Consider the following 25,641-nt stretch of genomic DNA (forward strand, 5'->3'; position numbering starts at 1 on the left):
AGCGCTGCAGGTGTCTGCTTTTAATTCTTTGCTGCTCTTCTCCCAAACAGCCCAAGGATTTCCACCCTCCCTCCTTCTCCTTTACAAATGAGTGTTTAGCATAAGAAGAGAGGCAAGAGGAGCCAGGGCAGCAGGGAGATCTCCTGCAGCCCTTTCTAGGCAACCTGAGCAGGCGGGAAAAGGCAGCTGGCTGGAGCCCAGTGAGAGAGCGGGGACCATGGGACAAGTCTTTTCACATCTGGTTAAGTACTGCTAAACCCTCCGACGAGCCGCCTAATTATTACAACACTTCTGCCGAAAAATTAACGTGCTTGGCCGGCTGCACTGGGGCAGAAAGGGTAGGAAAGCAGCTGTCAGGATGTAGGCAGCAATGGGAGCACCAAGAAAAGAGGCTTGCCGCACAAGAACACAAGAGAAGGGCAGGGAAGCTCTGCCTGCAGGGATCCTGCTGAGAAAACAGCCTCCTCCCTGCTGTTTTTTTGCTGCACGGCCCCCAGGAGAGGACAGTGCCAGCAGAGTTGTTACTCTAGCAAGGGCACCCCTTGCAAACAGCTCAACAGAGATGCCCTGCCTACCCAAACCAACAGAATGAGCTGCCAGCATCCCAAAAAGTACCTGGGGTGCTGGGCTCCCCTCTGGTCGGCCTCTGCTCACCTCTTCTTCTTGCTGAGCCCTCACTTCAGTAACTTCCACAGAATCCAAGTGTGGCACATTATTTCTGCAGGTCTCTATAGGTCCTATAGGTACAGTGCCACTGAGGGAGCATCATTCATACACACATCTCCCTGCAAAACCTGCTTAAAAAGGGCTGCAGAAAGGACACCAGTAGTTCATGACTACTGCTCCCCCAGGGCAGCCATCTCCATGTCAGGTTATCACAAGCGTGCGGGTGGATAAGCCTCTTTCTGCTACAGCTGTGGTGGGTTTAATCTCTCTCCCCAGACAAAAAGGTGGGCTCATTTCCCGAGAGGTGTCCAAGTACACCCAGAGAGCTCAGCAAAAGCAGCAGCCCGCTGGGTGCCTTTTACCCACAGACATTTGATGAAATTAATGACACAAAAGTAAGTATAAAGGCTAAGACAAATAGAACTGGCAACAACTTGAACCTTTGGCCTGTCCTTTGAAAGTCTCTGGCAAGTCTCAAATCTACTTGATCTGCTCACTAAAGGGATGACTGTCCCACAATTATTTTCCAAGCATTTGTTGGCAGGTTGTAGGAGGAAAAAGGCATTTCACTGAAGCTGTTAGTACAAAAGCTCAGCTCCAGCCAGGGCCCTGGACTCCGCTTCAAATTATAATATTTTAAGTACCTGAAAATAAATATTTTGTCAGCTGCTGAGAATTAAGAAGTAGCTTCGACCTTTCAGAGAGGGGAACCCTGCAGAGAGCGGCGAGCCTCAGAGAGTTAGTTGCAAAACAAGCTTTGCCCAAGCCATTCAACCTGTCTAGCACACACACAGCCTCCCCTCCCGCACTCCCGGCTCCTTGCAAGCTGCCCAGAGCCTTCTGGGGCACAACAGGCTCCTGTCCACCCAGCAGCTCCTTCCCAGCTGGGAAGTGTGCTAATGAAAGACACTGGAGAAGCACTGTGCTATAAACTGGATGCTATGAGTAAAATGAGCATCCCTGAGACAGCAACAGCAGCATGTCGGGTCTTCCTACGAAGAGTTGCCGGTCCACTCCCACGCTGCTCATTGGTGCTGTTGTTTCATGCCATACCATGCACAGTCCAAGCAATTTTATCCTCAAGGATTAAAAATACTCACTTTTGTTTTATAACATCTGACTATGACCAGGCACCCGGATGGATGCACCAATCACGCCTCAGACCTCTGAGCCACAATGAACACTGCTGTGCTCCAGTGATGGCAAAAGGAACCCACACAAAGCAGAAGATCTCTGGTTTTCCAGCAGAGCTCAAAGAGTTAAATCCCTCTCCCTCCCCCTCGATCTTTCTGCCTTTGGCCTTTAGATCGGCCCTGGTTGCCAATGAGGACTCATCGAAACACCACGAGGCTGGGCCTGTCAGGAAGGAAACCAGCGCGTCCAGAGTTTTGTTGTTCTAAAGACTTTTTTTTTTAAATTTTATTTTACTGCTCAGGAAGGAAGCCAGAGCCTGTGCTTCGACTCCAAGAATGTCGATTACTCATCCTTCCCTGCATTATTTCTTTTATCTCTCACTTTTATCTACCTTACTCCAAATTTTTCCCTCTGGTTCTTTCTCTACTGTTCCTAGCCACTGTTTTCAGCTGTTCATCCAAGTTCCACGCAAAAAAAAAAAATCTGACAACTGTTTCCTCAGAATAAATCCCAATGGCAATGTTTATTAAACCAGCCTCCATCCCTCCCCCCACACAGCATTTTCAGTCCTGCAGGATTGCAAACCATGCGGGTACCATGGCTATAACGACTGCCCTAGGACCTGAGCACCTCTAAAATGTGAACGCAACCACCCTCAGCATTCAGCTGTGCTACAAGAATATTGTAACCCCTGCTGTAAAGACGGGTGATGAGAAATGGCTCTGCTTGTCCAAGGTCAATAGAGTCCACAGCACAAGCACAAGCTACGCTCAGGGCTTTGCCCAGGCAGCCGTTCCCTCTTCCTGCCCTGCATGGCTGCGAGGAGAAGGCACGCTTAGCTCTGCCAATAGATATGCTCTTCCTCTTCAATACCCCCACACCAGTCAAGCTAGAAACATGCAACAGAAGCAAAATAATTGGTTTGTGAGGAGTTGATCACACATTGCCTTAGCTGCAAAAAACGTGGGCCCTGGGTCACCTGACCATCAGTAAGCCAGCTGAGTACATAGCAGAGGGACTATCAGCAAGTGGTGTCTAACTGCCTTCTCCTCGCAGGGTTTGCAAAATCCATCACACCAGCTGGGGATTTCCTTTTCTTCTTTGCCCAGGTGCAGCTAACAACGCAGACACAACTGGCAACACGTGGGAGGACACAGACCCAGATGTTTCTCATTGACATGGTAACCTTCCCCCGCCTTCGCCAGGGTGTGCCCACTCGCCAGGGTGGGCGCCCAGGTGGGAGACGCACATGCTCGAGGGCACAGTGTGCCTGAAGAGATGACCAAAGGTGAAGCATTTTTTAGCTTAAGGCCCCTTCTTCCTTGAGATGTGCCGTGAAACCCAAGGCCTGATCCAGACCGCTCCATGCACAGCTTCCCCAGGCTACAACACCCACAGCATCTGAGTTACATGCAAGTGAGGCCAGTTCAATTTCTCTCTGCCCAGCTCTGTCTTGCTCTAATACAATCCTCCCCTGTTTCCACAGTTAACGTGTTGTTTTCGTTTTAAGAGGGGAAAATAATGAGATGGTGGGAACATTACTTCTGGCTGATGGAGACAGAGGTCTGCAAACTGTCACAGCTTACTTTTTCCAGTATATCCCAGTCCCGATCCAAATATCATCATAGTTATTTCAGTCCTGGACCCAACATGGGACTGGACACAACACATTGGCCAAATTAAGACAGAAATAACTTGTAGCACCTTTTTACTTCACACTCTTTCAGGGACCTCTTGCTGACATTACATTTCTGGTCTGCAGACTCCCTGCTTCCCCCACTACTATATCTCCAGGTGCCTTCAGTACAACTTCCCTGAACACATTAGCTCCAAATCCTGAGCAAAGGCAGGCTGCTGATCACCATGTCTCTTCAGCAACCAAAACGACTCCTGGAGAGCAACATTTTTGTGCATGAACCCAAATATGCAGAAAGGAGGGAGCTGCATAGGCAGTGGCACCCAGCCCCACGAGCAGACACCACAGGAGCAACACCAGCAGCTCTGTACAGGGCTGTGCACCGAGCAAAGTGCACAACCGAAGGCAAAGAAGCAGGGTTATAAGAGTTTAGCTGCTCGTTCTCCTCTTATTCATTCTAAGGGGCACCTCCTGATGTATGAATCCACTCAGGCTGGCAACTTTTTGATTGTGACCGTTAAGTTCCTCTGCTCCATGCAGGGCTACCCAGGTCACTGATTGCTCCTTCATCTCCCCAGTGAGGAAAGGCCAGTGGTCAAACTGCCTCCTTGGGGAGGCTGAAGACAAGAGCTCGGGAGGGAAAAGCTGTCATCCTGCCTAAGGAATTTGCTGGAGGCTCACCTCCAATCTACAGTACGGGTAATAGGAAATGAAACTGATTTGCAAGGAGAAGAATAAAGAAGAGAAGGAAGCGGGCTTCTGCAGCACCCTCAACGGTGCTGCAGTGCTTTGCCTGCTTGGTCCCTCAGGTCCCTCTGACCTGCCCTGATACCTGGTACCTAAGATGGCACTTGCCAGCCATCCACAGCCACCAGGACCTTACAGGATCCTGCACACTGCAAACAGCAACAAGGCGACAAGGTTCCCTCTAGCCTGCGCGGGCCAAAGGTTGGCCCGGGTGCAGGGTGGCTCTGCTACGGCACAGCCAGGCCACCCTGATAAGGCTTTTGCTCACCCCGCCCGTGGTGCAGCACCCAGGACGCCAGTCACCCCTGCGAGCCTACCTCCCCACGTGCTTACAAACACCCTCACATCGCCTCCGGCACAGCACGGGGGGCTTGAGCAGGGGCCCCTGATAGGGAATTTTGCAGAGTGTCCTCCCAAACAGAACTGGGACAGAAAACTCCTAAAGACATCTTCATTATTGGAAGCAAGTTTGGAGGAGAAGGCAGAGCTGTAATCTGGTACCAGGTCTTTTCCCATTCTGGTACAACTGCCAAAACAGGCTCTCTGTGAGGAGGGATTATTATCCTACGCCTCCTTATAGTGAGGGATGTTACAGACAGACAATTTCACATACTAAATGGCTTTGCAAGTTGTTTCTTCAAGTGCAGGGAATCAATGTCAAAATCAGAGTAAAAGGTCGAGTAATTTTTAATTTAAAATATCTTAATTTGAAACAAAAGTAGCAAAAATCCCAATAGAAAGAAATAGGTGTGTCAAGGCAGTTCCTCAAGTTCCACTTTTTGCTCTGGTTACAAAACCTATTGCATTTGGTGAGCCAGCACGCTGCTTGCCTGCTGACTGACGCCCCAGTGCTTTCTGCTTTAGTTTTCATAAAAGAGCTGCAAAGTGCTCCACCTTCCTTCCAAGGAACGAGCCCACGCTCGGGAAACCAGCCGTGCCAGCAAGCCCAGCACCTGCAGCCGGACGCGTCCTGCCGCCCTCACCCTGCTCGGGGCTGCAGCATTGCGAATTTGCAAAGCACAGGCAAGGCTGTAGGACTGTATGAGCAAAAACCTCACACGTAAAAGCTCTTGGGTCTTTCCAGATTAAAAATTTGATATTGCTACTCTGGCAAGAGCCAGTTACTAAGAATCAGTGCTGCTGGGGGAAAGCAAGGACATGGTTTCCAACTCTTCCTTTTAGGGGTATCCAGAGACACTTAGTGCCTTCCTTTTCCCACTACAGAAGAGCCTGGTGTTCAGAAGAAAAAGTTATAAAACCATTCTTGCTCTGCAATTTGGTGAGAAAGCAGATCTCAGCTTCAAGTTACCAAAAAAGGAAGGTTTTAAAATAATACTGATTAGGAACAGTGTCCCAAGTAAGGAGAAATAATGCATAGGTGTCCCACACCTGGAGTCAAAGGGCAGTTTTACTGTCACCAGGACTCCCTCCCATGTTAACCACATTTAAGACAATAAATTTCTCTTTGCCCCATTCTTTCGCAGCATCGCTTTTCCCCCTTTCCTGTTGTTCTGGGTACTGCTACAATTCAAGACACCAGCAAATAGTTGAAGGAGAGGAGAAAGTGATGGCTAAAGAAGAACGCCAAGCTTATGAGAACCACCATCCATGTCTTAAAAAGACAAGACAAAGAAGAGGACAGACACAGATAGTACCAAAATCCACGGTCCTTCTTCGGGCGGAGCCTTCATTGACTTGAGGGCTAGGTCCCAGAGAAGGGCCGCCAGTTTGGCCCCAACAAATACCCTAACAGCAACAGGAAAATACTTCAGCACTAAGATGTAAAGAAAACTTAATTCAGGGCAATGAATTTGCCCCAAATATCTGTAACCTGTGAGTTTAGAGGGATCACGCAGGCCAGCAGAGCCAAGCGGGCAAACAATGAGGTTGCATGAAAGGGGAGAAAGGCACATATACAGCTTACATGTGTAAATCTACAGAAAAATACACATTGCCCTTTTTCAGAGGTGCTGTATAGGAATTTGATCCCACATTAAATTTCCCAAATAGATGTCCATTATTCCTGAAGAATTTTAATGGCTTTGCATAGCTGAAAAATGTCCTCAGAAGTCCCCAAATCTGCTGTTGCATCCTGAAGAAGAGAGGTGAAAAATTCATAGGCCATCAAGCAAACTGACGTGATCGAAGACCACCAGTGACATGAACCGCAGGATAAAAATTGTCACAATTTGCTTTCAATGGCTGCTTTTCTTGGAATATGGTATTAAAAGAAAACAACTTTGCTTCCACTATGAATTTGCATTAGAAATCCATAATAAAAATAAAGCTTAATATTATACAAATGAGTACAGTTCTCTATAGTGCTCCTGATGCAGATTAAGGTTAGGCAGATTTTAGATGACAGTTATTTACCTCAGACTAACACCATGTATGCACAAATGGAATTTATTTTATAGCTGCAGATATTAGCCAGAAAAGGAGATGAGAGGAAATCTTACAGTCTCATGTAAAATATAATTATGTCTGTTTTCTATTCCTTGGAAGGCAAACAAAGAGGGAAAATGAATCTGCTGCTAGCATTTAATGGGACTTGTCTAAATGATATCAAACAGAAAACAACCAGCAACAATTCACAAACACCTTCACTTTTATTTTTATCATAGGGGAATTCCAGAAACAAAAACATCATTGCCTTGAAGACTTTCACTCCTACAGAGCAGGATTAGGCCCATGACTGAGTAAGTCTCTTTCCTTCAAGACCTCCAAATTATCGAAGAAAATTTAAAAAAAAAAAATCACAGCGGTACTAATGCTTATTCTCTCCCTCCTGAAACGTATGTCCATTCCCCCCACTTCTCCCAATTCCTTATGCAATCGACACAGATCAACCAGGAAACTGTTGCTAACTCTTGAATTTTGCAAGTTAGCAGGTAAAATAAGAAAACAATGTTTTAACTGTCAGAGATCCTGGCTCGCAAAGTGCACTTTGGTCATTTCCTTTAATAACTGTAGTTTAGCGGTAATGATTTATAATAGTTCATAATATTCTACTAACTGTACTATATTAATAATACTAATACTTTGCCCTTGCCTAGTGTCTTCTGTCAGAAGATATCAAAGCGGCACACGCTGCCGTGAGGGAGGTATCGCTGTATCCCCATTAGAGATCGGGAAACCGTGACTCCGAGCCGGGCCCGAGGTCGGAATTCCCGGTCCCCAGCCCAGCACGGCAGCCGCCAAGTCTGCCTTCACTCCTCCTGCCGTAGTTTTGTGACAGCATTCGAGTCTGATCGATGGGACTGAAGATTTAATGTGATTAAATCTTTCTCAAAAAAACAGGGTTTGGCCAGTGGTTTGGGGGCTGTGGTTTTGATGCGAAACACCGAGTGAAACGGGGAGTTTGCCCTGCAATTGTACGATAAATATCCTCACACAAGCATTCAGACACATGGGGCAAAGGAGGAGTGATAATTATTTACTGCGCCTGTGCCCATCTCGCTAGCAGGAGACGGATGAATATGGCATTTAGGTGTTGCTCGGCACTCTGAGGATGGCAGTTACGAGCCCTGACACCAACTCTTGGGGAGTCCAAAAAGGAGGAGAAAGGGCACAAGGCATCGCTGGCATGGCTGAGATGACACGAAAGCTGGCCGGATGGCAGCGGCTGCATGGGGAAACATTTTGGAGGAGAAAACAGCCCCAGCCCTCCCCCTCAAACGATCAATTAAAAGCCATCCTTCTGCCGAGAGCCCAGTGCGGACAGCAAATGAGGGCTGCGAGCAGAACAGCCCCCCAGCCGGGCTCTGCATGACAATTGATGGGAAGGGGAGGCTGGAGGGGGTGGCGGGGGAGGCAGCCCCATCCCTCCTCTCACCATGGTGATTAGGTATTCCGAGTGCGCCAGATAGCCCCAAATAACAGAAAGAGAAATATAAACTGGAGACCGGCAGATCCAAGGCAGGCCAGATGGCCCCGCAGCCGGCAGGGGCTGCTCCCAACCAGCCCTTCCCCACTTTAACTGTTCAAACATTTCTTTATCCCGACAAGACAATTAAGCCGAACAGCATGGAAAGGAGTCTCGGCAACAGTTTGCAGAGGGAGTGGAAAGGTTGTTGCCAGAAAAGCAAAAAAAAGGAGGCAGTTGCTGCATACTCCAAGACCTCCTTCCACACAGTGCACCTAGCTCCACGAGGACGGCGCGTTTTCAGTGGTCAGACAGGGAGGGATGCGCGGCCCTCATCTCTGCTACTGCCCATCTGCCTGCCCACCCCTTCAGAAAATCCACTGTTGCTCCTTCACTCCTCCTACATCACGCAGGGCACTGCATGGCAGAAAGCAAACGTTCCACTTGATTTATTTCATCATTCCATAAGCAATGTTAAGCTTGCAATTTCCCATGGTCACGGCTGATTATTATTAGCAACAAAGCATCTCTTCCCATTAGACCCCAAATTTTGCCGGCCTCCTAAATGGTGCATCCCAGCAGGAAGAGTTGTGAGAGCAAGCAATAGACGTGTGCACACGTGTATGTGTGCATACCCCTCCAACCTGTTGTTCTACCACCAAATATAAGAAGAAAAACCTTCTTCCCCTGCAGCACATGTACATGTGTACACACATACATCCCTGGTCCACACAGGTCCCAGCCCATAAACACAAAACCCAACGGACACATGTCTGATGGGGTCGGTGACTGTAGAGACAGTCCTCGGCCTGATTTTCAAAGCACTATGTTATTCAGGAAGTCAAGCTGTGGTCATCATAGCCCTGATGTTCATCACCTGAAGTGAGATTTACATTTGATCAGTAAAAAACCGGCTGTTTCAAAAGGAAAACTAAGTCCGTGCTAGAGATGTTCTTCAAAACCCTAAAGTGGAACAAAGAGCTCACTAACATGGAGCACAAACTCTCTTGTAGGGGAGAGGCTGATTGCAGGACAAACTGACCGTACCCAGATAACCAAGGTTAAATATGATTATAAAAAATAATAATAAAAATAACGTTAATAAAACCACCCCCACTTTACCCACCAGTCCCAAGAGAGGAGCGAGGACTGGAGCGTGCTCACCACCTCCATCATGCGTCCCCAGGGCACACCAGGAGCTAGGTGAGAGCCACCAGCAGTAGCAGGGAAACTGAGGCTAGAAGAGCCAGTGGCTGGAATGTAGAAGGTCACCTTGATACATCAGGCTGTGCTCCACAAGAAGTCACAGGCAACACATGATGAAGGCCAAGGAGCAACAGGAAACCATCTTCTGTGGACCAGGGAGGCTGGGGGCACAGGCATCGTGGGGATGGCAGAGGTCTCCACTCTGACAAGGTCCAGCTCTTTGCAAGAAAGAGATCCCGGCTTCGGCATGGTCCTCTGCCTGTCACTTTGTGCAAAAGCGGTGCCATGGTGACAGGGTACAGCAGGCCATTAGGACAGATTTTATTAGAAGCAAAGAATAAAACCAGGGATCTTTTTTCTTTTTTCTGATTTTAAAACAGGGCTATAGATCTCTTTTGCAGAAAGGAACATGCCATTTATTTCCACTCCTTCTAGGAATCTCAACTATTGTACGCTTATTAAAGGAAACCCATAAAATATGTCTCCCAGTGTCTTTAACACATGCTTTACAAGAAGCCCCTAAACTCTAACAAATGGCATTATTTTCCTCAGTAAGCACCTAAGAGAACAGGCCCATCCAGCACACATTACATCTGCTCCCTGGAAAGGCTCCGCTTTTCTACGTGCTCCCTGTACGCTCCGTCGCTCCGGATCTCCCAAGCACCTGCATTTTACAGCAAGAGACAATTTGGCCAAATGCAGATATCTCAGACCAATCTGCTGAGTAACAAGGAGCGTACTCCCACCCAGATGCACCCCAGAGGAGATGCTGTCCCTTCCCGGGATGCACGGGTATGGGTACTGCTGGCAAGCAACACCCTGCTTTAAAAGCAAGGAAAAGTTCACCCAAAAGGCTGAGGAATGTCTACTGCACAAATACATATCTTACAGGGCCAGGTGCTAATCTGGGTTACACCAGCACATATCCCAAATAATTTTACTGAATTCTGCGAATTTCCTCCACTGGTGAAAAGAGGATGAGACTTTGCTCCCCTGATGCAGAGGACTAAATGCAGCAACTTCCAAACACTCCTTGAGAAGAAAATGCCTGACTTTGGATTCTCATTTTGCTACAAAGTATCTCAGGCATAAACCTATTTTTCAGGAAAATTAAAACTCAGTGCACTGAATTCCTTTCTTTAAAAAACAAAACAAAACAAAACACAAAAACCAACCCAAAAACCCCATGAAAGTTTCTTAGAAAATCACCATTTAAGCTATGGGGTAAACCAAACATTTTAATGAGCTACTCAAAAACAGTTCTTTTGTGCAATGGTACAGAAGAATATGCAGTGCAATCACAGTCATTCACTTTCCATGTAACACAAACCTTTTCAGGAATCTGAAAAATACAGCTAAAGGACTGAGCTCTGCGAATCTGAAAAGCACCCATTAGACACATAAAGCTGTTGCTGATCTAAGAAAATTTTACACTTCTTGCTTGCTGTTGTAGAAAAGCCATATTACATTTCCGCCTAGAACCTACAGCTACTTACCTGCAACACAGTCTCCACCAGTAGCACAAGTAGGCAGTTTTTACAAAGGGTTATATATAACAATTACACAAGGATTCCACAAAACTTCTCAGAGACAACAACCCCCCCAAAGTATGCATTTATATAGAAACTCCAAAAATATGTATGCAAATGTCAGTATGAAGCAGGATCACAATTATATCTGCAATTCCTCATTGCAGAAGTTTTTATTTTCTGATGGTCGACATCAAAGATCATTAGGATCCTCTGCAAAGCTCCGCCACTCACTCTCTTGGCCTCCAGCAAACACACCCATACATGTGTATGCACACACCGAATAAACTCGCTGTGTTAATGGAGTGAAGTTTCCATGGTGCAGTATCTATATGTGATGGGAATATGATACAGAGCCAACAGACGTATTTAGTGTACACTGCCCTGGTAGTTACAGAAGAATTTAGTGTTGATGAAATATCAGGGATGTTGCTTTTGCTTGGCTCTGCCATGCAGCAAAGCATCTTCAAGAAATTTAACAATACGGGCAAGAAAAACAACAAAACAAAACACCTTCTACTTCTGCCCAAGTTTTCAAAGCTGCCTGCAAAGTTTTTATTCCGCTGCCTTTCCCCAGAAACCCCTTGCCGCAGCGCTGGCGGTGGGGGAGCCAGGTGTCACCATGCCCGCCTCTCGCACGCGCCTGTGCAAAGCCCTGACTGCTCCCACGAAGGAGAGGACCCGTGTTGGTCACACGCTGTTGGCAAAGGCAAGGCACAGCAGTGGATGTGGATGTGTCCGTCTGTCCGCAGCTGCGCTCCATGCGGTCTAATTCATTTAGCAGATTTACTTCTTTAAATGGGGTATCTGACAGGATTTTCCTAGCAAGATCCATACCGGCTGATGCGCTCTAAATTCATTTAGCTAGCAGACTCGCTCCTCCGCTGCTATCTCCCAGAGTATTCTTTCGAGCAAGCTTCATTTCCACAGCCAGGTTATATCGATAAGGGAAAGAGCATTGACAAAGATGTCTCCAAGCCTTGCCATCTCACCTGCCACCCCTCAGGATAATTATATTACTGGTTTACACACACACACATCCATACGTGCTCCCACCTACAGCTGCTTCCCCTATGGACCCAAAAGGAGGGAGAGGAGATGCTGAGCAATGAAAGGAGCTTACGGCACAAAAAGTAGCACAGTTGGGGGTGGATCAGAAGGAGCGGGGGGAGACAGATAAGAGATCGCATTTGTAGTGCGAGGAGTACACGGCTTCTGCCTTCAGTGGCAATCGTCCTGCCCTCGCAAACGCCGACATAAAAGACACACTCGCAGCATATTTCAAAACCAAAGAGCGATGGATTTACAAGGCAGGTTGATTTTATGATGACTTCTATTGAAAAGGTATGCTGGGTTTAGGCAGATGCCTTTTAGCGCCGGTAAGTTAGCACAGCGCCTAATTCAAGGAGACAGCCTGAGGAAGCAGCACCGACAGGGGAGAGAGAGCCACAATGTCTCTATTACTCTCCTCGGCATCATAAAGGGGAGAAGAAAAAACCACCTCTGAAAGGGAGAGGAAGAAGCAGGGCAGCAGGTTTTCCTTGCAAAAAATATAGTAATAATAACAACAACAATAATAAAATTCTTCACTAGGAAGAAAATTCAACAGAACAAAGGAACCCACGTGAAAAGGAAACCACTTGCTTCTTGGTCTACACGTCTAGGTTTACAGGAAAACTCTAATCATAAGTTAGCGCTCTTCTTTGGGGTACCACACAGCTGCCCCCAGACCACTCCCCATCGTGGGTCACCTCCCAGCTCTGCTAACCTGGAAGCCTGCCCTTCCCGGAGGACGGCTCTGCCCCTCTGTGTCGGCAATGCTGCAAGGGACAAGGTGATGGGGGAGCAGGGAGTTACAGTCATGAACATGTGGACTGGTTTCCTTCAGTCCTACCACCAATCTGCCAAAGGGCACATCGCCTTTCAACAGGCACCAAAGGGGGGAAACACTCAGAGAAAGCACACTGCATATGTCAGGAAACAGATTACTGAATTGTAAGAATGCGTTTGGGTTTATGTCTCAAAGAAGCAGCTTGGTGGCCAGAAATAGTCTTAAGTTAACCAGAGGAAAAGGCACTTTTGTCCTAACCTGAGGCACAAATCCTGAAGGTGATGCATTTGCTCTAAGAATGGTGTGCATGAAGAAAAGGTCAGAAAGAAATACTTGAAGAAGCAGGGGGTACATATTTGCTGCAAGCTCTGGAAAAGTTTCTGGCTACACACTCCAGCTGTATCACTCTTTACACACATATAATCCCTGTTTACACATACATATGTAGCAGCACCTATAGCCTCGCACTGGGGCACGGACAGCTTTCTGCATGGTCAACATCATCTCTCCAGCTGTGTGCTGGAAGACAAGTTTCCTTCAAGAGCATGTCACCTTAAAATATGTCAATGTCCATTTAGAAGAGACAAGGCAATACCATGTGGCTGAGCTTGGCAGACAGGAAAGGCTGGTTTTCCTCTGCCATCAGCAAGAACCACAGCACTGTGGGACAATCACCTGTTGAGTGTCTCAACAAGGCGCAACTGAAGAAGAATCAACAAGTCAACGGAGGTACTTACATCTGTCACTTCGGTCTTCGGGACTGGAGGAGGTCTCCCGGTCAGAAATGAGGCCCGAAACAGCAAAGATCTTCTTCCCCGTCTCATCAACTTTGAGGGAGCCGGGGGAGCTGGAGGGTAGCTGTGTGCCAAACTCGTACTCCTTCCCATCAGCATCCGAGAAGCGCAGATGGGGTGAGTCAGTGTCATGGCAGTTTTTCAGGCGCTTGGCCGGCGTAAAGGCTGACTGGTAGCTCTCCCGGTCTTCGGTAGATGCAAAGGGGCGGAAAGCCCCAACGCCACTGTGGTTCAACATACTGATCGGGGTGCAGTCCAGGTTGGGGGGTGCAAACTGAGGGTGGAGGTGAAGCAAGGACGGAGGAAAGTCACGGTTCGCAAATGCTCCTGGCACCCCACCTTGCCGGTGATACATGGAGGCAAAAGTATATGAGCCATTGGTAAAGGGAATATGCACGTCCTTATCTGCTGACACAGGGACCCCAAAAGGCCTCGGCTGCTGGCAGGGAATGGAAGCATCACGGCTGGCTTCAGCAGTGGACGCGAGAACCATCAGTGCTGGGGAGGCCAGTGGGTTGGGGAGGTAGGGTGAGTTCTCCATCTTGAACGCTGCCCGGTGTAAGTCCATCGGAGTCTCTTTCCTCAGCAGGATCACAAGTGGAATGGTCTTCCCTGGAAGGAAAGCAAAGCGATGCCTGGGAAAGGAGCGGGGGAAATTACTGGAGCATCATCTCCCTCCAAACGCTGCAAGGAAACAGAAAAGAAAAGAAAACACAACTGGTTAGGTTTCTACACTCATCTCCCAGGGACACTCCAGCAGAAGGGTGGCCACATGTGTTACAACCCACTGGCCGGCAACGCACCACTGTTCTCATTCAAGAAAATCAATAGACAACTTCACACACTAGTGGCATCATCTCTGGCCCTCCAGGTTAAAGGGTATCATCCAGTGCAGATGAATGAAAGGCAAACCAAACATAATAACACGCTGATTTAATAACCTACTAATAAACAAGGTTCGGTCTAAAATTAAGATAGTAACTCCAAATTATAATTAGAATTTTATATGGCCAAAGAGGCATGTACATATAATTGCAATAAACCTGAGAATGCCCACACGTACACACACACTCATTTGCTGCGGGGAGGGGGGTGGAACTGATATAGAAATATCTATTGCACATAGTTACCCAAATAACCCAGCATATATGGTTATACTGTACACAGTGCCTAAGACATACACAACACATGTATTTTCCCTCACTCTCACAGTATATATGTGTAGGTAAGTACTTGCACACACAGCAGTTGATATCATCATATATATTTATATAACGTCGGAAGGTAGGAATGTGACTGTCTATGGGTGCGTGTGTGTGACACACCAACACCCATGCGCGCACACACGGTCCCTGTCAGCCAAAGGAGAAGAGACTTCCCCAGTAAAATGCCTGGCGTCTCTGACAATATTTAAAATCATAATGGGTGCTTCTGCCATCTGATCTCTGCAAGCGGCTGCCTTTCGGGTCGGGGACAAGAGAGAATGGATCAGTAATTTTAGTTCCTAATGCACTCACTCTTAAGTAGATTTGTAAACTGCCCTGAATGTGCCATTAACATTTAGAGGAAAATGTTAACAAAATTTCTGCCTCGCATCTTGCTGAGCCTCCCAGGTTGGCTGCAGCCACCCAGCCAGCCACAAACCCCCCCCCCTAGGGTGAAAGAAGGGAAAATGCTCCTTTCTGTATCTCCCCCAGTTCACTCCGGCTTTTTGTGTTGTTGTTTTCTCCCCCAATCAATCTCGTGTCTTTTCTTTTAAGCTTCCGCCGCCTGCCATTCAGGCCCCACAGCCCAGCTTAAAATACAAGGACTATAACTTTGAAACAACATACTAGCCACTGGAGCTCAAAGGGCCAGAAAAATCATATAATAATAAAAAGCTGTTACAAATTGTGCCTCTTAAATCCAGAGGGTCAAACATCTCAAATAAAACTTAGTGAAAGAGTGTCTCCCTAATGGAGTGCCTTTTGTACTCCATGAATGAGGGAGCCTAGGTTAACAAAGTGTATGAAATCCAGTCTGTGGCTTTAATGCAGTTCAGTGATAACATTTCCTCTCTCCCATCCTGTATCCAGCCGCTTCACTGACTGTTATTAATTGTGAAGATGAGTGGACATCATCTCTCCGCTTCCTCATTTGGCACCCATCCTTACAGACATCATTGCTAAATTACCAGATTATGTATCTCGCATTAACGGATTTGCTCTCTTCCAAATTTTAAATAACTTTCCCATCGAGTTCTCAGCACAGAGCGCGAAGGGGAGAGGGAGAGCAAGGGATGCCAAGGGCATCCTGGTCAGCACTGCAGTCCTGGGTACACTCACTCCGCTGCTTCACACGAGGCTGATCATAAACTGGAGGTCAAGAAACTGCAGCCACTGGCAAATATGGAGTTGCTGGGGGGCTTATGCAACCATGTAAATGCATATATATACACACATGATTATATATCTAAAAAGATGCATGCAAATAAGCCACCGTTCTCAGAAATAAACAATCATTAACATGGAAGAGAAACTGAGCAATCATGGGAAAACACGGATTTCCAGGGAAGAAAAAAAAAAGGCAGCCACCTCTGCCTCCTCTTCTATTTTTACTTGTGCTATCACCCCATTACGTTAAATGTATTTCATAAATTAGTAATCTGGCCGCAACACTTGACACTCCTGTAGGATACTGTGAATCACTACGGGCGTTTATTCGTTTGCAAACTTCATTACACTGGGAATAAATCAACGCATTACAATATCTCAGCCAGCTAAATTTAATTTTTTTTCAGCTCCCACTTCCTTTTTCGTTCTCTCTTGCTCCCTTCTCACCCAGCACCTCCCCACCCCAGCAGCACGGACAGATTAGACTGCGGCGGACCAGTCATTATGAAAATCTATGGTTAATACACTCCCAATGTCAAAATGTCATAGGTTTAAATACAGAACCCAAAAATAAGAAAACTAACTGACCTTCTTAATTAAAAAAATATGGATTGCAGGGTAATCAGCTGGAGGGAACATTTGGGTGCCGGGAAGGCAGTGGGCACAGGCGGAGTGAGGAACTGCTACTTTTCTGCCTCTATGCTGATTTTTTTTAATTTAGCACCTCGCGCAAATCCAGATTAAAATAACTCCAGCTATTGATCCGAGCAGTGGAATTGACATTAATTTTAGTTCACTTCTCACTTTGCAAAGGGATCAATAGGAAGTAATAACAGCTGACATCCCCGCTGAAAGGAGGAGAAAAGACGGGCTAGAGACAGAAATCGAAAAGCAACCAAATAAATCAGCAGCTACTTTTCCATGGCATCAGACAAACTCCAAACAGATTGCAAAAAGTCTTTGTTGAATTAACTAAACAAGGAGTAGAGGGAAGGGGGGTGGAGATCAATCTATGAAGCTGCGTAAACTGTCTACCGAGTATGAAGGTTAGACGGACAGACTGAAAACAAAGTTTAATTTTTTTATTACTTTTTTTTTTCATGGCTACCTACATGCACAGTTATTGGGTTTTAGAGCTACCCTGTTTAAGGTGTACACAAATTACCTGTGTAATCATGTACCTGTGTAATCGTGTATGTTACTAATAACAAGGCAACCAAGACAAATTGAATCAACAGCCTTTAGCTCTGAACCATAAAAAAAATTCTCTCACCGAGGAACAAGTTGTAATCAGTTTTCTGTGGCTCAGTTTTGGTTCCTCTGCTTACGAAGGTTGTAGCACTGTGCTGACTTAGTTAGGAGGAAAGTCTGATAAAAGTAGGAGAAGCACGACAGAGCTGGATTTAGCAGGCATCACAAACACCCAGCAAGTGGAGAACACAGGAGTGACCACTGGTTATAAGCGTAAAACCCACTTGCTAATCAGCCTGCAAAGAAACACACACATATGCAAGCACATGCACACCCCATACGCAGCCACCAGATCTGCAAATCTTTTACTAAAACGTTGCTCAGAGTTCCTATTACGAAATCTCCTCTCTGCTATCGATTAAAATAAATAAAACACACCACTCTGGTTTCTACAACAGGTTGCATTTTTGTGGTCTCTCAACCATTTCCAAATGCCAGAGATTAAAATAATGGGGCAAATTAACATTTTTTCTCCCTCCTGAAACAAAGTTTTCTAGGGGAAAAAAAATTAATTAACAAGCTACGGGGGAAAAAAAAAGATTAAAACAATAGGAAACCCAGGAAAATTGATGATGCATGTAAATTAGGAAAGACCCAGGAAAAAATCACAATATCCATTTACATTAAAAAGTTTTTTCCCCATAAATGTCAAGTAGGAATTTAGAAATATGCTCTGCGCAGAAAAGCCAAAGATTATAAAACAAAATAATGCCAGCTGTTTGGGGATTTAAGTGCTCAAATGGATTATATATTTGAACCAAACTGGATTTCCTTATAATAAATAAAACAAATGCAAGCTCGAAAGCCAACAAAGGAGAGCTCTCATCACTGGATTAAGATACAAAGGAAAAACAGTTAATTTTTTTCCAACGCGTGAAATATGCCAACTGCAGCCGCACACCCGGACAGCTGCTGTGAAAACCGGTTTAAGGCTAAAAGAAAAAAAAAAAAAAAAAAGAAAGAAAGAAAATAGGAGAGCGGGGAGCGGAGGAGCCGGCGGCGGGGACGGCCAGACCCGGCCCGGCCCCGGCCCCGGCCCCGGCCCCGCTCCCGGTGCCGGTCCCGGGCGGCTCCAGCGGGCAGGGCAGCCCGGTCCCTGCCCCTCGCCCCGCGCTGCCCGCCCGCTTTTGTTTTGCTGCAAACTTCTTCTCCCCCCACTCCAAAAAAAACCAAAAAATTGTTTTTAAGAAAAAAGGGGGGAAAAAAGCCCGCGGGCGGACAGGGTGCTCCCCGCGGCGGCGGGCTGCAGGGAGGGAGGGAGGAAGCGCCGGGGGTTTTGCAGGAGGAGAAAAAAAAAAAAAAGAGGGAAAGAAGGAAAAAAAATAAAAAAAAAACCATAAGCCCACGACCTACCCCGGGGTTCGCTGGCGGCTTCGCCCCCGGCCCGCGCCCCCCGGCCCCGCTCCCAACTTGGCGAAATCCGAGCGAAAATCCGAAATCAGTCGCCCGGGGGAAAGCCCCGCTCCGGCGGGCACCGGCTACCGGGCAGCGGGCAGCGGGCACCGGCTACCGGGCAGCGGGCAGCGGGCACCGGGCAGCGCCCGCCTCGGGGCAGGAAGACAACCGGGCTGGCACCCGCCGGCCGCCCCCTCTACCTCCCGCTCCCTTTTTTTCCTCCCCGCCCGGGGCGCGGGGGTGTGTGAGTGTGTTAAATAAACCCAAATAAAATAAAACGAGAAGGGGGCGAGCCCCCGGCTGGAGCCTACCGACGCCGCCAAGCCCCGCCGCCCCGCTCTCCCCGCCGGCAAATTAAACAGGTGTTTGGCGGGGCCGGGGCTGCGGGCACGGCTCGGTACGGCTCGGTACGGCCCGGTACGGCCCCGCGGTCCCGCCCGGCCCCGCACGCCCCACCGGGAAGCGGCGATCGGGGCTGCTCCTCTCCAGCCGGCCCGGGAATCCTTCCTTCCCTCCGGGGAGGGCGGCGTGGGGGGCCCCGCCGGTCCGGTCCGTACAGCCCGGTAAGTCGCCTTCCCCCCCACCCCCCCGCTTTTTCCTCCTCCTTCAACCCCAAGTCACAAAGATCATCAAACGCGAAGATGACCAGAGTTGTTTGGATTTATTGCAACAATCACTTACCATACACATTTCCTGTGTGGAAGGATAAGCATTCAATACAACTCTTTAAGTAGACAGTTCCTAATGATTTCATTGTGGTCAACCAGATGGTTTTTATGTATTTAGATCTGAAGGTGAAGAATTATTTTCCATGCTTCCAACCTATTTACAGACTTCCCTGGTCTAGAGCAGGGGTTGTTGTTTAAAAGAAAGAAAAATGCTGCGATTTCTCGATTGCATCGCTGGATGATCCAGAAAGTTTTCTAAAGGACCTAAAGCGAAAACACGGATAATTCCTTTCACCTCTTCTGCCTTCCAAGCTACGCAATTCACATGCGGAGTAATTTTAGCTCATTCGTTGAATAACGCTGACAATTTAAACCGCCTCTCTACCTTTGTTTTATCTGCAATAATAAAACCAGAACAACACCGCATGTGAGATCCAGGCGCTCGGTTCCTACCTGAAGGCAGTCGGGGGGCAAGGGCGGCAATCGTTTAGGGATGAAGGACCCGAGGAGGGGCGAGGACGTTGGACAAACTTCAGCCTCGTCCAAAATTAAGCTAAATGGACGACTTAACAACGCGCGTTTTAAAAAAATAATTCGGTCTTCCAGCGGGGATCGCGCATTTTTGCTACGGCTTAAAACTAAAGTTCACACGGGGACCGCACGGTTGCAAAAATGAAAGCTTCGGAGTAAATAAAATTACCGGCTGTTCGGTGTTGCTTGAGCGCACAGAAACCCTGGTGGGTTTTTTTTTTGCAGATACTTTTATTGCAAAATAAAAGCCTTAGTTTGTGTATTTAAAAAAAAAAAAACAACAACAAAACCAACAAAACCCCCAAACCAACAAGCCCGGGTTGGTGCGTGCGTGGATCTGCTTATTTCCTTTGAAAAAAGTTTTTGTTTTGCAGCCGCTGGGAAATGAAATTGTCGCTGCCCGGAGCGACCGCGGGGAGAGCCGGCTCCTGGGCGCAGCGGCGGGAAGCGAGGAAATAACTCCCCGGGACGCCCCACCAGAAAAAAAATTGGGGGGGGGAAAGAGTTTAAAAAAATATAATGTGTATCTGGGAGGGAGGGATCTGTGCCGCGCCCCGGGTCCGGCCTGTCCCCCCCCCCCGCCCCGCGCCGGCCCCGGCCGCGGCGGCCCCCGGCACCTGATCCCCGCGGTGGGTGCCGGTCCCCCCCGAGAGCCACCGCGGGGGAGGGTCCGGGCAGCACGGGGGTCGCGGAGGGTGCGGGGGAAGGGGGGGGGGGCGGAGGGGGGGCTTTTATCTGCCTTTCCCCTCGGCATTACCATGCCGATCCCCACCCACCCGGCCCTCCCCGCGGCCGGCGCGGCTCCCCCGCCGCCGCCGCCGCCACCGAGCCGGCCGGCTTCCCCGGAGCTGGGGAGGGAGAAGGGGGAAAGGGCGCGGGGGGTTGGGGTGGGATTGGGGAGGGGGTTGGGGAGGGAAGGGAGGGGGGTAGAAACTTGCCCTGCAAAGTTTGCGTGTGGCCGGGCGGCCCCGGTGGCCGGTACTCACGGTGGGGCTGCCGGCGGGCGCTGCGCGGAGCTGGCGGCGTGCGGGGAGCTGGGGAGTCCCGGGCGTGCTGGCCCCGCTGCGCGCCCGCGGCTCGCATGTAGCAGAGCGGGAGGCGGCGGGGGTGCGAGGGAAGGAGCAGTGCTGCCTCTCAGTGCCGGCTCTCATCAGTGAATGAGCCTCCACTCTCCGAGGGACTCCTGCCTGCACACACACATGCACACACACACACAGACACACGGGCGCACACGCACACGCACACACACACACACTCGCACACGGAGCCAGGCTGAGCACTGCATACATTAGGGCACTCGGGCAGTATGGGAAATGCAGTCCAGGACCGGGCGCCCACCCGCCAGCCGGCCGCCAGGCACAGCCCCCGGAGTTGCCCAAATGGGGAATCGGGGGGCAGCTCCCGTCCCAAGGGCGCCGCTTCTTCCCCCCTCCCCCCCAGCCCCTCCGCACCCGCGTCGCCCACCCGCCATCAGTTCCCGGCACCCGTCAGATTTTCCACCGTGCAGCTCCCTCCCAAATTGCAGTGGGACACAGCAGGCTCCCCCGGGCGGCAGCATCCCCCCCCCGGGGCAGCCCCGTACGCCTCCAGTCCTGGGCAGCCGTCACCCCTCGGGATGCCCATGGGCATACAGCCTTCTCCCAAGCACCCTGCTGCGTCTCCTGGCCCTCAGGGGCACCCAGGGATGGGCAGATCTAACAACATCCCCAAATTTGCCTTGGACAGCCACAGCAGAGCCAGAGAGCGAATTAGGGACTTCACACTCCCAGTGTTTCTCCAACTGCAGCACGCACACACAGCACGCACGTTGCTATTTTAATGTTTCCTGGATGCACGGTGCAGCTCTGCACGACCCCCCCCCCATGCGCTCCACCTCGGCCGCAGGCAACTCTCCTGCCAGCCCTTGGATCAGCCCAAGCAAAAACTGCCTGTCGTAGGTAATGGAAGAGCCAGTTTTAGATGGGGGCTCAGGTGAAACATTTGTCTCATTGTTTCTTGTGAAGTACACAGGGATTGATCCGAGACACTCATTTATTCCACCCAGGAGGGAATGGTTTTGGTTTTTTCTTCAGCTGCTAAATAATTTCAGGTTATTCTTAAATACAGAGTATGGGCAGCATTTTTTGGCTCTTACCTAACTCTGCACTGGCATTCTCAAAATATGACCATGCTATACAACATATGGTGAAAAAAGAAGTCCTGTCCATTAGCATCACCATCAACCACTTGGGCTTTGCCCTGTGTGTGTGAGAGAGTAAGAGGGATTACGTGCTCATGTCATCCAACAACTTTTGTGTTAGCTGTGACCCATCGCTGAAGGGTTTTGCCTGTTACTCCATGGGAACACTGAGTGCACCAACCCCTACGGAAGTGTCCACAGGCACAGTGAGATATGTGACCCCAGGCCTGAACTGGATGCGTTGTGCAGACCATAACAGTTTCCTCCTCCACTGGGCTGAAGCTCACCCATCCTTTCTACAATGCTTTAGAGACAAGTCTTACATGGTCAGAGTGCTTGCATGCCTCATGCATGGCAAAATCTTTGGAAATGGTAGTAAATATAGGAAAAAAAAAGTTTTCTTATTTTCACACTTGAATTTCAAAATAAAACAATGTGTCATTTCAAGCTCCTCAACTCGGGAAAGCACCTGGGTGAAGGAGCTCCATGTTCTTTCTTTCCGTAACCACCAGTAGCTCTGTTCCGCGCTCTGACCTGCGGCTCAGCCATACAGAGGCTGATGATACTCAACAAAAAGAGCATGCTGCCCTTCAAAGCATCTGCTCCACGGGTGCTTCCCTGCACACCATGCACAGGAGTGAGGAGGCTGGCAGGGCAGGCAGCAAGTGTGGCTTTCTTCCATGGATTGGCCGTGGAATGATGGTTCAGACTCCTGAGCTCCTTTTCTGCTTTGTGTAAAAATTGGCATTTAGATATTCCGGGTAAAAATCTCTCACAATTGTGAGCAAACGTTCCTGTGCACATATTCTGCTCACGAATAACATCTTGCGGCTACCCTGTGATTAACCAAAGTTGCCATTTTGTTGGGCTGGTTGTTTCTGACACCTCTTTGGAAAGAGCTGCCCCTCAGGATGCGCATAGAGCCATGCCCCAACACACAAGCCCTGCCGATTTGTGTGGGGACGCTGAATTAATTGGCACCACGCACACTTGCAAGGCACTCATCCTGCAGCGTGCTCCACACCAAGGGGACCAACCAGCTGAGGACTTTGGTAAATATTCCACAGGGTAGTATAGAGGAGCCACATTTTAAATAATGTCAGAGCTCTGACACACTTCAGGAAACCACATTAAAACCAGTCCTTATCTCTCAGGGATCTTGGGGAAAACATCCAGCCACAGCCCAGCTTGCGCTGCAGCTTCACAGTCGCAACTAAAGAATTCTGGTTTAAAAAAGTGCTCTTATTATAAAGCTGTATTTTCAGTACTTACAACATCATGAAAAATGATCCCTCAGATTTAAACTTCTTTCTTTTGTTCTTAGCCAAAAAGCAATTTTTTTTTATTTTTCTTCTTCAGTTCCTTAGTATGGAAAAAGGGATCTGAATCCTGCGCCGGTGCCCAATTTATGCTAGCTGAGAATCAAGTGCTGTGTTTTGAGGCTTGAAAAAAAAATTATGCAGCTTTATTTAACTTTATGTTACTGCACCGTTACACAAGAACTTAATACAGTTTGGATTCAGGGAACAAGTCTGGCATTTAGCTAGCTTCTGTGAGCAATGTCTTCAGAGGAAAATGAGAAGATACACTCAAGTTATTTATATTTGTAATTACCATTAATCTGTATTACTAATGAGGGTTTTGATCCTGAAAATGGATCCATAAACATGGACTCCTGCACCACTATAGAGCTGTGATATGCACAGAGGCCCATAGGAAAAATTTCCACTGAAATATATTCTACACTGGTAATTTGGACCCTAAAATAACTTTGAACATCTGATTTAACTTTGTGTGTATTGCTCATCTCTAAGACTAATAGGGGGCACCTCAATTTCTTTTTTTTTTTTTTTTTTTTTTTGCATTTAATAGTAAAACAAAATTTGAGATTGTTATGGGCTATCACAGTGCTGTACCTTCTCATTGCAAACGCTGTTCTAAATACTGAAGTCTAAATTAAATTAATATATACAATCCTGAACCTACAGAGGTGATTAGATGCACTTAACTTTATGCATACAGATTTCAGTAGGATTACCAATAATACATAAAGTCAAGGGCACATGTAAATTCCACCAAGAGTAGTGGTGCTGGCTGCAAGCCTGCTGGATTCCTAAATACCAACATACAAGTCTTAAAACATGAGACTCCTCACTCGTCCTGTGGCTGCTGTTTCATAAAATAATATTAAGAAATACGACAAATTATAGCAGCAACTACAGAAGGCACAGGGGAAAACTGTATTGCACATGTACCAGCACTGCATTGGGATCCCATGACGGTGTATTTGTTGGGAACTGCGCTGCTGTGATGCTGTGGGTCCCCCAAAAAGAGACACCCCGAAAAAGCACCAAAATTATGCAGGTATGGGATCATGTCCTGAAGTCATTGGTGGTGCTGTCTCCTCCGCTAGACCCAGGCCACCCCTTGCATCTTTTCATCTGCAGTATGGGTGGAGGAAGGGGAAATGGCAAATTAATTACTTAATTAATTAATCAATTAAAAATAAACTTTGTATCACAATTAGGCTTCAACGAGGCTATCGCTTCCGGCGAGGTGTGGGTGGCTGGCTGGCGTGTGTAATCTCCATGCCCTCTGCTGGCTACAGCCAGCGTGTCTCAGCAACGTGTGCCACCACCACCCTGCCCTCACAGCTGGGAGAAGGACCACTCGTCCCCTCCTGGGAGAAGATGCCGGGAAGTGCTGCCAGTGGCTGTAGTCCCCACTGTCCAAATGTTTTTGTTCCCTGGTTTTATCAGAGCCATGGCCCTGGTTTAAGCGTGGGAAAGCTGGTGGCTGCACTCCAGGAGGACGGGAGCTTGAAGTCTCTGCAGTTAGCCATGTCTCACTCTCTGATGCTGTTAGCAAGGACGTCTGAGATAAAGATGGACCTATGAGTTTAGGAGCATTATTTTGGTCTTAGCAGCTGATCTGAGCTTTACTCTAATGATTGGTGCAAGGATTGTCCCATAGCTCAGGAGAGCTAATATGGGATCTCTTCGTCTTCTGAGCCATCTGTGACTGCCCTCCGCCAGTCCCCTCTGTCTTGCAAAGGAAGAATCTGGCAGAGGCAGGGTTGAAATCATACTATCTGCCAGAAGTTTGAAATTCAGAGCTGGCGTACAGTCAGTGACTAGTCCTCCCAGGATGAGAAAACATTTTAATGTCTTTAAATGTCTTGTTGACTAATAGGACTGGTAGTGAGAAAATTTCCTTCAGCCTAGAAAAATTTTCAATGGCCAACAGGTACACATGTCCCTTTTTCATCACCACCATCACTTGGATCTCTTCCAAAATCTGCTGAGTAACATAGGATAGCAAGGAGAACCTCCCGGTTCTGCTTCTCAGGCCATGCTCAAGGTGCCACTTTTCTTTTAAATCTTCCTCATCACCAAATCTCGACGGCAAGGGTGGAGACCATGCCCAGGATTTCGCAGATGAGTGCTAGGTGTTCTATATAAACCACTGCCCTGCAGTACTATTTCCTAGAGGACCTTCCCCTTGGAAAATTCCTTCTCCAAAAAAGCAGTTGCAGACTGGGTGGCAGACGACTGACAAGTAACCATATCAACCATTTCAGGAACACTGCTCACAAGTGAACATCAGCCATATTATCATTTCCAAAGCTGAGGCCCAACCCAGACACTTAGGATAAGATGTCCAGAGCCCTAAACGAGGCACTTCTGGGACTCTCTTCTCCTTCAGTACCCAAAGTTGTGTGATTTAAACACATGCAGTATGCAGCATCGTTTCCTATCGATTATTTCTAGCATTTGCCATTACAGCACTGGACACTTGCTTTCTGTACAAGCATCCACTCTTTTTTCAGGGCTTTTT

General features: G+C 48.1%; 1 protein-coding gene across 2 annotated transcripts in view; it reads right to left on the reverse strand.

The window, feature by feature from the left end:
- RNF220 (ring finger protein 220) overlaps positions 1–20,796 on the reverse strand; it is a 229,520-nt gene extending 208,724 nt beyond the window's left edge. The window contains exons 1-2 of one of the 2 annotated variants that reach the window (XM_075097813.1): positions 20,564–20,796; positions 13,352–14,092 (exon numbers count right to left, since the gene is read on the reverse strand). In XM_075097813.1, coding sequence (XP_074953914.1) covers positions 13,352–13,976 — 625 coding nt within the window. In that variant the 5' untranslated portion in view covers positions 13,977–14,092; positions 20,564–20,796. The remainder of the gene's footprint in view (positions 1–13,351; positions 14,093–20,563) is intronic. The other variant, XM_075097812.1, reaches the window with a different exon arrangement.
- Between the last annotated feature and the right edge of the window lie 4,845 nt (positions 20,797–25,641).

Source organism: Phalacrocorax aristotelis, chromosome 6 (genome assembly GCF_949628215.1).
Source record: "Phalacrocorax aristotelis chromosome 6, bGulAri2.1, whole genome shotgun sequence".
NCBI lineage: Eukaryota > Metazoa > Chordata > Aves > Suliformes > Phalacrocoracidae > Phalacrocorax > Phalacrocorax aristotelis.